The 13,289-nt window shown below is 34.2% G+C and overlaps 1 protein-coding gene across 11 annotated transcripts; it reads left to right on the top strand.

Annotated features, from left to right (window-relative positions):
* Window positions 1-7,699: 7,699 nt before the first annotated feature.
* Window positions 7,700-13,024, top strand: LOC112767037 (magnesium transporter MRS2-1). Of its 11 annotated transcripts, none has more exons than XM_025812926.3 (8): window positions 7,700-7,998; window positions 9,293-9,490; window positions 9,581-9,739; window positions 10,020-10,626; window positions 11,397-11,525; window positions 11,637-11,969; window positions 12,046-12,093; window positions 12,421-13,024. In XM_025812926.3, the coding sequence occupies exons 4-8, from the start codon at window positions 10,039-10,041 to the stop codon at window positions 12,649-12,651; spliced, it is 1,329 nt and encodes a 442-aa protein (XP_025668711.1). In that variant the 5' UTR covers window positions 7,700-7,998; window positions 9,293-9,490; window positions 9,581-9,739; window positions 10,020-10,038; the 3' UTR covers window positions 12,652-13,024. The 11 variants fall into 11 exon arrangements, with proteins under 11 accessions (XP_025668711.1, XP_025668703.1, XP_072079563.1 ...); XM_025812918.3 differs by having other exon boundaries at window positions 11,397-11,528; XM_072223462.1 differs by having other exon boundaries at window positions 7,717-7,998; window positions 9,293-9,474.
* The last annotated feature ends 265 nt before the right edge of the window (window positions 13,025-13,289 follow it).

Raw genomic sequence — 13,289 nt, 5'->3', positions numbered from 1 at the left:
TTCTCATTAATGATAATTTATTATTCCATTGATTATTTCAGTAACACACACTAATTTAAGCTCAAAAACCACAAAAATCATTGTCCGACCTAGATGGTCGGCAAGATAAAGCAACGAGGTCAAAATTAGTGTAAGAAGTTATATAAGTAGACCATGACCCGACTTCATTAAAACTACTTAAAAAGTCAGTAAAAGAGGTGAGCCTAAAACGAATTGCAGAAGTAACTTGATAAAACCTGCTACTTAAAAGTCGGCACTTAATTAACTTCCCAACTAAGAAAAATACATAGTCTCAACCTCACAAAAGAATGGTTCAATAAAGTGTCCGACCTACACCGGCTGACACCCCTAAAAACAGGATATCTGATCTCATGAAACAACTTGACCAAATTGGTTTCAAAAGAGAGTCATCAAGTAACTTGTCAAAATTTTTACTAAGTTACAAAGCTACAGTAGCTATGCCAACTAAGACAACTCAAGCGAGGATGTTAAGAAGATATTCATTAATTCATAAAAATCTACTACAAAGTAAAATTGTGGAAAAAAGTTTTTAACTAGGACCATAAAATAAAAGTAAAATATTCAACTACACCTATTACAAAATAAAATTGTTCACAAGACCTACAGGCCGGGACATTAAATGTTACAAATTGAAGTTAAAGAGGAAATTCTGCTTGCCAGAGGACATGTTGGAGGTCTCTTCAGGTTGGGCTGAAGAAGTCAGAAGAGTCTCGTCAGGCTGGGTCGGAGAAAAGAGGGGGCTCGTCATCCATCCGAGTTGGAAAGTTTTGGGAAACTCTCTCAACCCAGACATCCGAAGTCTTCGGGTCATCCATAGGAGTGTCTTCTTCATCTTCGAGAGGAGGAACGATCTTCCTATAGATCACAACCATGTCGAGACTAATAAGGGAGAGGTCCACCTCGGGAGCAACAACTCGGAACTGGGCCTTCAAGTTCTTAACCAATTTGTTCATCCCTTGGGAGATCGACTCCTTCATATCTGCATACCTTTTCCTTGACTTAGTGACCTCTTCTACCAAGTCCAACTTCTCCCAAAAACTCACGTGTAACTCTCATCATCCTTATCTTTTAAACCCTCCGGCATGGGACAAGCAGCTTCAAATTACTTTACCCTCTCTCGAGCCTTAGAAAGATCAGACATAAAAACCTCCTTCTCCTTCTCCAACTCCTGCTTAGTCTCCCGTAAAGATGCTGCATCAGTTTTTAGATCAGCAAAAATTTGTTGAGTGGCACCAATGGGAGTCTCCTCAAGTTACCTTAATAAAGCAGAGTACACCCCCGCTGTCCTTATCCCACCCCGGACTAAAACTTGAAGGTGATTTTTTATAGAAACATCGTCCATACTTATAAAACTATGGGAAAGGACGTGTTTCTCACAAAAAACTACAGCATTAAAGCCTTGCTCATATACACTTTTTGACTTTGGTTCAGGAAAAGGAAGTGCGAAGAAAATTGTTTGATTACCGGAGTCAACAGGAGGAGTAAGAGTAGGAGGAGTAGGATCAGGAAGTATCTTAACTAATGCAAAAGGACCTGAGTCTGACTTAGAGGGAGAGGGGAGGTCATCCGATCCATCGACCTCTTTCAGTTGAGTAACTCAGGCAACAACATTCTTTTTAGCTGTACAAAGAGTTTTCTGGATGCCCGACCTATTAGTCATCCTTGCTGCAAAACCAAAACATCAAAGTCGGATTACATAAGCATACAAATTACTAATAAAAAAGTATCTACAAAATGCAAAGAAATACTACATAGCTCGGTACGGATGATGCGTGAGCATCTTTCCTATCTTTTCCTAGTGAATTTGCATTTAAATTGTTGAGTTTAATCAAGAATTAATTATCTTTTATCCACTATGGATGTTACTTTGAGTCTTGTGCAATTCTGTTTATTTTAGGTAGTATTTGGCTGGATTTGATGGAGTTTCCGCAGAAAAAGAGAAGAAGGCGAATGATGTTGTCAAACCTGACCTCTCTGCACTCAAACCTGAATAACTCGAGCTACAGAGGTCCAATGGACGTGATTCCATGGCGTTGGAAAGCTAACTTCCAGAGATTTCCAACGATATATAATAGTCTATACTTCTCTTCCATCAACTCTGCCAAGGCTGCACCTAACTTGAGATTTCTCAAGTTAGGCGCAAGAAACAACAACAACACGCAACATTTGCTCTCCTCCAAGTAAGGTGCATTGCCTCCTCTTCAGTCCAAGTAAGGCGCCTTGTGTGGTGAATAGCATGAAGTTAGGCGCAGCTCTTAGCCAAGTTAGGCGTGGATCCAGTGAAGCCAAGTGGTCCCCATGTTACAAGGCGCGGATTATTTAATTAATTCTAATTTAAATTTAAATTTTATTTTAAAATAGGAAAAGATATTATTTTAATTTTAGAAAATAGATTTTAAATTAATTAGGGTTAGATATAAAAAGAAGAAACTTCTCTTCTAGGGATTATTCCACCTCATTCCGCACTTTACAGTTTTTACCTGAATCCTAGTTTTTCTCTCTGAACCATAAGCAACTAAACCTCCACTGTTAAGGTTAGGAGCTCTGTCTATTGTATGGATTAATTCTATTGTTTTTCTATTTTAATTCATGTACTGATTTATAATTTAAGAATTGTTTTCGTTCTTTATCTAATTGAGTTCTTGTATAACTTGAAAAAGCTCTTTACTTGAACAACAGCTTGAAAATAATTTCTCCTAAATTTTAATTATTTGGATTTAACGGGATACGTGACATATAATCCTCTTATATTTGGATAATTAGGATTTTTGTGGCATAATAACTAGAATTAAACTTCACCCTCTAATTGGAATTAATTGACCAAGGAATTGGCAGTTGATGAGAGTTAGAGGAGACTAAAAAGGTCTAAGGAATTAGGGTTTAGTCACATATAGTTTGCTATGAATTAAATCTTACATTATTAAAATAGTTAGTAAGAAAAGTCAATCTGGAAAATAGATAACTTTGAAACCTTAACTGTTTTCTCCATATATTATTCCCAACTTATTTATTGCCTGTCTTCTGATATTCTGAGTTTACTGTTTAATGCTCTTTGAACTCTCAAACACTATTTTCTGTTTGTCTAACTAAGTAAATCACTTAACCATTGTTGCTTAGTCCATCAATCCTCGTGGGATCGACCCTCATTCACTTGAGGTACTACTTGGTACGACCCGGTGCACTTACCGGTTAGTTTGTGGGTTATAAATTCTGCACCAACGGACATAGCTTGGCTTTTCTAGTAAAAATTTTTTGGTGTTAAGATTGGGAGCTTGGTCCCAACATTCCTGGAACAAGGCAACTACATATTCTTCTACCTCATTTAAGTCATCAAGGTTATACTTAACAACTGTAGAGCACTCCTTCCAGTACAAGCTAAAAAGGGCTTCATCCCTCTCATTCAAAAAGAAAAGTTGGACACCCTTAACAGATTGGATTTTGAAGAAATAATTTTTGAAATCATGAAAAGAATCATAAAAAATGGCGAAGACCTTCCTCCCTTGAATAGCTCGGAAGAAGATCCAGCCCTGCTTCTCAGAACTGAATGTTTAGTAAGTTGGAAGAAATAAAAGAAAACTTTAGAAGAAAGGCGAAGGTCGAGTTCTCGACAAATCAGCAAATTTTTAGAAAGCCCCAAGAATTGGGATGGAGTTGAGAATGGGCAACTTTGTAAAGACAAAAAATCTCAGACTTAAAATCAGAAAAAAGTAAGGTTAACCCCCAACCTTGTAAAAGTACTCATACATATATATGAAATGACGTTCTGACTTGTCAAGTCGGGAAAAACAAATTCTCTCCTCAGGATCAGCGACTACAATCTCATATTTATTCTCATCCTCCCGATCTCTACACAACCTATGTTGTCTACAGAAAGTCTCGGCATATTCATTATCAATAATAGGGACAGCAGAAATCATGGTAATATCTACCCAATCTAGGTCAGACGGGACTTTAGATGACATGTTAAGTATTACTGAACAAGACATAAAGCTATACATCCAATACAACAAAAGAAAATCATCACAACAAGTCAGAAATGCAGGCACAGCAACACAAACATTCAAATAAATCCACAAGAGGTCGGATCATCCCCAACAAGGTAAAAGAATTTCATAATTCTTAAACTCTCTTATGAACTAAGCAGACAAACTACATTGCAAAAGATGAAAATGACGTTGTTTTTACAAGAACGAAACGACACCATTTGGGGAAAACACAGAGCGACACCCCACATTCAAACACACAAATGTACAGCAACAAAAATCCAAGCAAAGGAACAAATCTTCAAAACTTAACAGAAAGAATGCAGAATCGCCAAGTAACTATGAATGAACATCAACAAAAAACCATTTTTCACACAAGCATAAAAATGACAATATTAGAAGCGCTTCATTCTTGACAAAATAAGGTTGCAAAAAATAAAAGGAAGACCAATCTTGAGGAGGATTGAGTAGTAGTATATATGCAACAGCAAAGCACGTACGTTCCAAACACCTTCAAAGCATGAACAAAAAATTTCAAGTAGAAATTTAAGAAAGAAAAATACAAAGAACCTTGAGAGAGACTGAAAACAAAAAAATTCAAAAGAATAAGCGAAAAAGGAGAAAGAGAAAATGGTTTGAGTATTTATAAGACTCAAGGGACAAAAGGGTAAGTTCACCCTTCTCATTTATGACATGCATGGTTACAAAAGTAACCGTAGAGAAATGTACAAACGATTGCAAAAAGACACAACGCTTCAGGTTCATAAAACACGTCGAGCACCTGACTAACCCCTAGAAAGACGGTGTACCCAAAGTGATGCACCAACACCACAAGAGACCAGTCCGACCTACAAATGCTTAAGTCTGACCTCATGAAGTTCGAACTCAAGTTATGACACTATTCATACCCTGACTCAAAAACACAGCTAGACCCAAAATGAATAAATCCTAATTAAGATATCTGATCCAATCAACATCTACCCGACCCCCATAGAGGTTGGACACAGCGACAAGAGTCTAGCCCTACTTATCCAAATAAGTAACTGACTCCCAAGATGTCTCCTATTAATCTAGAAGGGAGATTTCAATAATTTCTCTGGCAAAAGGGAACGGTTATCCACCATCAAAGGTGAAACTATTCTAAAGACGATTATCAATTCTACTATAAATACATTGATGCCCTCAGGTATATTCAAAACCCAATCTACTAAAAACCTGCTAAAACCCTTGTTAACTTAAGTATCGAAGTTCCTTGCAGGTACCACTCCCCATCTTCACCAAGACGTCGGACGACGACACTTCAACACCAGAAGACGTCAGACTCAACCCCAAAGGGAACTTGGACCTCACGTTTAGGCCCAAATAACCGTTTCAGGTAACTCCCAGAACAATCATCAACCGAATCAATATTTGAGAAGTAAGGTTTTATTTAATTAAATTTAATTATTTTTCAGAGACTCATTTATTATTTATACTTTTAAAGTTATTTTAATATTAAAATTTTTTAGATACTATTTTGATAATTTATTTTAAAATAATAGTATTTGTAACCGAATATAAGTTATTGCAAATTTAAGGTTTTTTTTTAACAAAAATTATTATTTAAGCGTAATTACCAAAATGCCACCCATCACTAAATATAGAATTAGACACTATTTTCGATAATTTAACTGATTATATATTAAATCTATAATATTTATTTGATTTTCAAAAATGATTTAGATCATTTAAATTTATTAACAATAGCATAGTGTCGATATTTTAAATACTAAAATAGAGGATATATTCGTCAATTTTAAAGAAAAAGTACTCCTGATTAAATTTTTGTCGACAATGTGACGATAATAGAAAAATATTTTAATGTCAGTATAATAATAGATGACTTAGCTATCAATTTTAATATTTTATTTTTAATTATCTTTTTAAACTGTATTCAACAATAAATTGTCAAAAAATATCGACGAAAACAGTGACTGTGAATTTTTGACGTAAAAAAATACTGTTCCTTTTAGTGACCCTTTAACTAAATATTTTTTAGAAAGAGAAATACTAGATAACCACTTAAATTTATTGTTTTTGACTATCACTTTAGTTATCAACCTAATTTTTGTAGTTTAATTATTCAATAATATATTTTAACCCATGCTTTTAAACATTAATAGTTAATTGATGACAAAAAATAATAAATTCAAATGACCCTATAATATTTCTCTCTTAAAAAAAATAATATAATTTATCAATTTTTAAAAATATCAAAAGATCAATTTATACGTTAATTTTACTAAGAACTAATTTATAAATTTTTTACTGTACACTAATTTGTTCTATGCAAAAATTATTTAGAAATAAATTTAAAATCCCTTTTTAAAAAACTTTTTCATTTTGAAATAATAAACAACTCTGCGAGGTAACTAATTAGGAGGTGCAAACAACTAGTTAATAAAAAAAGATATTTTTTAACAAAAAAAATAGTACCCCAACTCAAAAGTCACTCTAATTTCACTTTCACTTCCTAAAAAAAAATAACTACCAAAAACAAAAAGAACATCTCAAATATAACAAAAATAGATATTCAAAATTATTGTAAAAAATTATTTAAAATTTTTTTAATTATGGTAAAGAAAAACACATCAGTTTCGGATATAAAAATATCCAAGACCTAACAAAAAAGAGATATCCAAAATTATTTAAAAAAAAAAACTTAACAAACAAGACATCTAAAATTATTGAAAAAAGATCATTCGAAAACTAAGAAAAGAAACATCTAAAATTATTAAAAAATTCAAAATCTAAAAAAAAAACATAAAAAACATAAAAAAAGAAACATTCAAAATATATAATAATAAAAAAATATGAAACATAACAAAAAATATAAAAAATTATTATAAAAGATTATTTAAATCTCTTTTAATTATAATAAACAAATATACAAATATTTAAAACCTAACAAAAAAGAGATATCCAAAATTATTTAAAAAAATTCAAATCTAATAAAACAAGACCTCCAAAATTATTAGAAAAAGAATATCTAAAAAAATATCTAAAATAATTAAAAAAAAGAACAGACAAAAACACGTTTAAATTCTAAGAAAAAGAAACATTCAAAATTAGTAAAAGTATCGTCCAAAACCAAAAAAAAAAAGAAGAAGGAGGCTCGGAGGAGGAGGGCGCAACGTTGCGGGACGACGAGTTACAGGTAGAAGCGTCACGACACGAGAAATTGCAACGGAAAGCACGCGCGTTGCTGTGAAAGGGTTTGGAGGGGAAGGCGCAGTGTCGCCGGGTGACGAGTTGAAGAGGAAAATCGTCGCAACACAGAATTGTAAAGGGAGGGACGCACATCGCAGCACGAGGAATTGCAGGGCGAGGCGCACGCGCCGCGGCGAGAAGGGTTTGGGAGGAGGGCGCGGGTTGCTGGATGACGAGTTGAAGGTGGGGAGAAGCGTGGCATCGCGATTTGAATGACTAGGAGTCTAGGACACACTTTTAAAATTTTGTAATTAAATTTTCGTTTTTTAAAAAGTGAATTATTAGGTAATTAATTTGGTTGTATGTAGAGTTTGGTACTTAAACTTTTTTAACGACAAATTAAAAATAAAAATTCAGATAAAAAAGTTTGACGATAAATTTAGTCAACTATTACTTCAGGTAAAGTTGGCTGAGTTTTCACCCAAATTAAATTTCAAAAATAACAAATACTCTTCCTTTTTTTAAGAAAACTTCTTTCCCACAAATCCCAAACCCTTTTTTAAGTTTTAACACAATAACACCTTTCCCCGTCTAACCCTAAACACACAGACCGAAACTCTCTATCCTGCTTCGTGCCCTCGCACCTCCGTCAGCCTCCGACGCATTCGCCTCTCCGATGCGTCCACCTCTTCTTTGTCGCGTCTGCCTTTGATCCTCACGTGGGATTCTTCTTCTCGTCGCGTCCAGCTACTCGCCGAGTTGCTGTCTCTCTCCGTCTCCCCTATCTCTCCTTTGGGTTTGAGCGGTACATCTCCTTCACCTTATCCCAATTGCCTTCTAATGTGTAATGTGCAAATATTTTTACTGCATAACCCTGAAGTAACAATTCAGCTAAATACTGATTATGTTCAGAGATAATCATAAATCTTAAAGTAAATAAATAAATAAGTAATTTTTAATCGAAATTGGGGGAAGAGTGACCCTTTATAATACTCTGCACACACACACATACGAACTCCGCTAATCACTAATCACTGTATATTTTTTGTTTTTAAGTCAAATGACATGAAATTAAGCATCTTTGGAAACTTTTACCCAATTCTCTAGTTCATCTTCTGCGGATATTTCTTCGATTTCTTCTGCTTTGGTCATGGTTGTTAAATATTATGCGAATTCTAAGACCATGGGACGTTTCATGAATTTCTTGTGTTAAGGTTTAGTATATGTTATACTTAGTAGCTAGCATCCTATATCATTTGCATTTATTGAATCTAATGTGCTTTCAGCTTTATCTTTTCATTATTGTAATGTATTGTTTAAGAAAGCAAATTTTCATAGGTCATTTTCCTTTGTAAATCATTTTGAGAATATATATTATTAGTCATATTTAAATTAGATCATAGAAATGCTAATTGTTGATGTATTCTTGATTATGATGAGTTATTGTTATTATGAATTTATGATTAAATAGGTAATTAATTTATATGGTATTTATAAATATCATTAACCACTTAGTTCACTCAATTTAAGTTAGGATCCAACAAATAAGTTTACAAAGCAAAACATATAAGTCCTAATATAACTTAAAATTTAGGAACTTAGATGACATATTTTCAACCTTGAATAAGGTCTAGTAATTTAGTACAAACTAGAATTTTATGTTTTGATTTGAATAAGTTGGAGGTTTTAGAGTGGTTTTGGGATTAATATCTTGGTTAGAAGCAAAGCTTAGGTAATATTTAATCTCAATTAATCTAAGAGTGGAGTTAGAAAGAGAACATCAATGGTCCTAGAATCTTTCCTTAAGGATGACTAAAATATAGAAAAATTAGATTGAGAAGTTCAGCTACGGTAAACTTAAATTTAAGGATCAAATGACGGATTAAGTAACTTTGAGTGATTGGTATCATTATGGGTAAGTAATTTAAGTTTGAAATCTTTTTAGACTAAAATCTTTAAAATGGTCTTTGAACAAAGTCATATATATGACTTGTATATTATTTGAATTAGCGCAAATGACTAGTATTAATTTTACTTTTCTGCATGTAATTAATGATTTTCTAGACTGATTTAGAGAGTCATTTGCTTATTTATTGAAGAAACAATGCAAGGTCATCATGATGATCATACAAAGGAAATAGATGGCTCAAAGAAAAATTTGAAGACCAACAGCACACCAAAAGAAAGAACTAGCTCAAAAGAAATCTCAGCTTGAGGCTTACTCAAGAAGCACTTGTGAAGATAATGTTTTTGTGTTAAAGCTTGTGTGTTTCAATTGTTTGTATGTTTGGAACATGGTCTGTTCTTTGATGCTGTTGGATTTGATCTAAAGTAAATAATGTTTTATGTTGTTTTTAATTTTCTATTTTCATTTATTACATTTGCAGGGGAGAGGAAATAATTGATGACAACAATGATAGTAACAAATGTTAGAAGATACAAGTTTCTTTGATTATTACATCCTAGAAGAGTCAAGAATATTTTGGTGCACCTGAACTTTTTAAAGTTCTCTGTTATTGGATTTATAATGCTATATAACACTAATGGTAGGAGAAAGTTGTATTTAGTTGAACACGTAGTTTGTCATATATATATATATATATATATATATATATATATATATATTGTGTTTAAAAAATTGTTACAAAATATTACTTGTTTTTCTTTTTTTGTTACAAATACTTTTCTGTGACAAAAAGGAAATTGTTATGAAATCATTTGGTAACAATTAGCAAATTTTGTAACAAATATTTTTGATACAATTGCTAGTTTTTCTTGTAGTGAAGGTGATTTGGGCTAATTCTCTTTCTTTATATATGCTTTCAGAAACTCTCAGACCTTGATAATGGCAGATCTCAAAGAGCGGCTACTTCCACCAAAACCTGCGTCAGCTTTAAATGTAAGAGAGACTGCTAATCGACCATCTGCCTCTGGAAGGCTACCTTTTCAAGGTATGGATGTTCTTGGGCTAAAGAAGCGAGGTCAAGGTATCCGATCATGGATTCGTGTTGACACATCTGGGAACTCCCAAGCAATTGAAGTAGACAAGTTTACAATGATGCGACGTTGTGATCTACCTGCTCGTGATCTTCGCCTTCTTGATCCTCTGTTTGTATACCCCTCAACGATCCTTGGTAGAGAAAAGGCTATTGTTGTAAATCTAGAGCAGATACGGTGTATTATTACGGCAGATGAGGTTCTTCTCTTGAATTCCCTTGATAGTTATGTACTGCACTATGTGATGGAGCTACAACGACGGTTGACAACTGGGGTAGGTGAGGTCTGGCAGTCGGACGGTTCTGACATGAGCCGAAGGAGGGGAAGTAGGACTTTTGAAAATGTCATTAGCAACACTTCCCCTGATTATTTGCCGTTTGAGTTTAGGGCTCTTGAAGTTGCCCTGGAAGCGGCATGCACATTTCTTGACTCTCAGGTTTGTAGGAGTACAAACATAGGGTCTTATTTCTGTTTATGTTTGAAATTGTGATATTTCTTTCTTTCTTTATTTCTGGGTAGTTTATCATATTAAGTTTAAATGAACATGTAGATAATCTTAATAATCTTGCCATGCATATTATATGTTATTTTGATTTGATGCATACCCAGAAAGCCCTTTTTGGGAAAGAGGAGACCAAGTCCTCAATCATTTGTTCCAATGTTTTAGATGAAGCCATTATCTGTACCATTACTTTGTTTCAGTTGGATCTTAGAGATTCTGTATTGTTTGGATTTTTACCCTTACTCCTTTAGAGATTCAGTTGGATTTTTACCCAGAAAGCCCTTTGTTTGTTTGTTTGTTCTTTCCGTATGGATGGCCTTACCTCACCTTATGTCATGTTCATGTAATGGGAGGATGGCTTGGCCATGAAGTAACTTCAACAAGTGCCACTTCCATAGTTCCCTTCTTGGCTTACCATTTTAATTTCATGTGTAATGTAGCAAAAGTGTAGCTTCCATGATTTGTTGGTGGTATAAATGTCTCAGCGTTTCTTATTTAATAACTTAAAAGAATGAAAAGAGACCGAAGGAATAAACAAAGTAGGAAGCAAATATGAACGTGCATTTCTCCCCATCCATTTCTGAATTCTTGATCCAATATACTTGCATGGAATATTTCTTTCTTTTCTTTACACGTCCTGGTTCATTTGATTTTGTTAAATTAGTTTGTAATACTATCATTTTTGTTCTGGCAATTTTCAAAAGGCAGCAGAGTTAGAAATTGAGGCTTATCCTTTGCTGGATGAATTAACATCAAAGATCAGTACTCTTAATTTAGAACGTGTTCGTCGACTGAAAAGCAGACTTGTTGCACTGACTAGGAGGGTTCAAAAGGTGGTATTGATCTATATTTTCTTCTTCGTTTACACGATTGCTAATGGAAGGTACCACATTTTGGATCTTACTACATTTTGATGTTGTCTTTTACTTGATGGATATATTCAGGTTAGAGATGAAATAGAGCAACTTATGGATGATGATGGTGATATGGCCGAAATGTACCTTACGGAGAAGAAAAGACGGATGGAGTTATCATTTTGTGGAGATCAGTCGTTGGTTGGATATAGGTCTCTTGATGGTGCATCTATTTCTGCCCCCGTTTCTCCTGTTTCATCACCTCCTGATTCTCGAAGGCTTGAAAAGAGTTTGAGCATTGCTAGGAGTCGACATGAGAGCTCGAGGAGCACTGAGAGTACCACCGAAAGTATAGAAGAGCTTGAGATGTTGCTAGAAGCATACTTTGTTGTCATTGACAGCACGCTAAACAAGTTGACATCAGTAAGCAGTGTTGTTTTTGCTAACCTTTTTCTATCTAGCTTCATCACAGTTTATCAATTCATGTTTCTTGTTTCAGTTGAAAGAGTACATTGATGATACGGAAGATTTTATCAACATTCAACTGGTGTGTTTTTTTTATCCTTTCACTTTCATAGTTACCCAAAGGTTCATGTCAATTTCATTTTTCCTGATGTGGTCATGTGACTATTGTGCATACAAATGAACACACATGTTAATGTTCACACAACCAATACATTATTGGGGGAGAGGGCACTCTAAATTTTGTTATTTGAACCAAAATGGTAAAATAATAGGTGTATGAGATTTTGATGTGACATTGCTGATCATTGACGAGTTCTAGGGGTGAAAAGAACAAATGGCCATATACCAGTGAACTGATTTATAGCTTAATAAATCTAGGAGCAGCTGAGCTGACTTCTTTTTATTACAGGATAACGTGCGTAATCAGCTTATCCAGTTTGAGCTTTTGCTCACAACTGCAACATTTGTTGTTGCCATCTTTGGTGTGGTGGCAGGAATCTTTGGGATGAATTTTGAAATCCCATTATTTGATGAACCCACTGCATTCCATTGGGTCCTTATAATTACAGGAGTTTGTGGAGTCTGCATATTTTGTGCATTTGTTTGGTTCTTCAAGTACAGAAGACTCATGCCCCTGTAGACTGCAGCAGTAAGCGAAGCTAAGGTAGACCACCATCTGAAGAAAGATTAAGCAATTGCCTCCTTGCCATTAATTTTATGCCTTCAGCATGAAATGATAGAAATAAAAGGAAAGAGCTGCTCCTAAAAAGTGCATTCTTTCAATTCAATTTTGCATAAAATTTTAGGCGATCGGTATTGATATTTCATTCAGCAATGTCTGTAATTTAAGACTGAGTAAATAGTTGAATTGTCATAGCCAAACTTCTTGGTCTCGAATCCACCATATATTATATGTCAGTCAAATTTAAATGTTGCGAAGAAAAGCTAGGTGATGAAATGGAGCTAGAGCTGAGACGTTGTATATATGAAATAATAATGATTTTTTATTTTTATTTTTATTTTATTTTATTTTCATATTCACCGAGAAGAAAGGCTAAGAACCACAGGCCAACCCAAAGTCAACCGCATGCTCAGGTGCCCAAGAAATTAAAAGAATAACTAGTTTGATGGTTGGTATTAGACGGCCTTTGACTGTTAGGTTATAAAGAAAACCACTCTTGCAAGTGGTATTATTAATTACTTAAAACCGGTCCAGAAAATTATCACTGGAAGCAAAGCAGAATGGAATTGAATTTTAGTGATGATGAATATGACTCT

The sequence above is a fragment of the Arachis hypogaea genome, chromosome 17, assembly GCF_003086295.3.
Source record: "Arachis hypogaea cultivar Tifrunner chromosome 17, arahy.Tifrunner.gnm2.J5K5, whole genome shotgun sequence".
In the NCBI taxonomy this organism is placed as follows: Eukaryota; Viridiplantae; Streptophyta; class Magnoliopsida; order Fabales; family Fabaceae; genus Arachis; species Arachis hypogaea.
This window is presented reverse-complemented; position numbering and strand designations above follow the sequence as displayed.

Coding starts and splice junctions, on each gene's coding strand:
- LOC112767037 (XM_025812918.3), top strand. CDS start 10,039: ATGGCAGATCTCAAAGAGCGGCTACTTCCACCAAAACCTGCGTCAGCT. Junction 11,529..11,636: donor CTAGGAGGGTTCAAAAGGTG/GTATTGATCTAT, acceptor GGATATATTCAG/GTTAGAGATGAAATAGAGCA. Junction 11,970..12,045: donor CGCTAAACAAGTTGACATCA/GTAAGCAGTGTT, acceptor TTCTTGTTTCAG/TTGAAAGAGTACATTGATGA.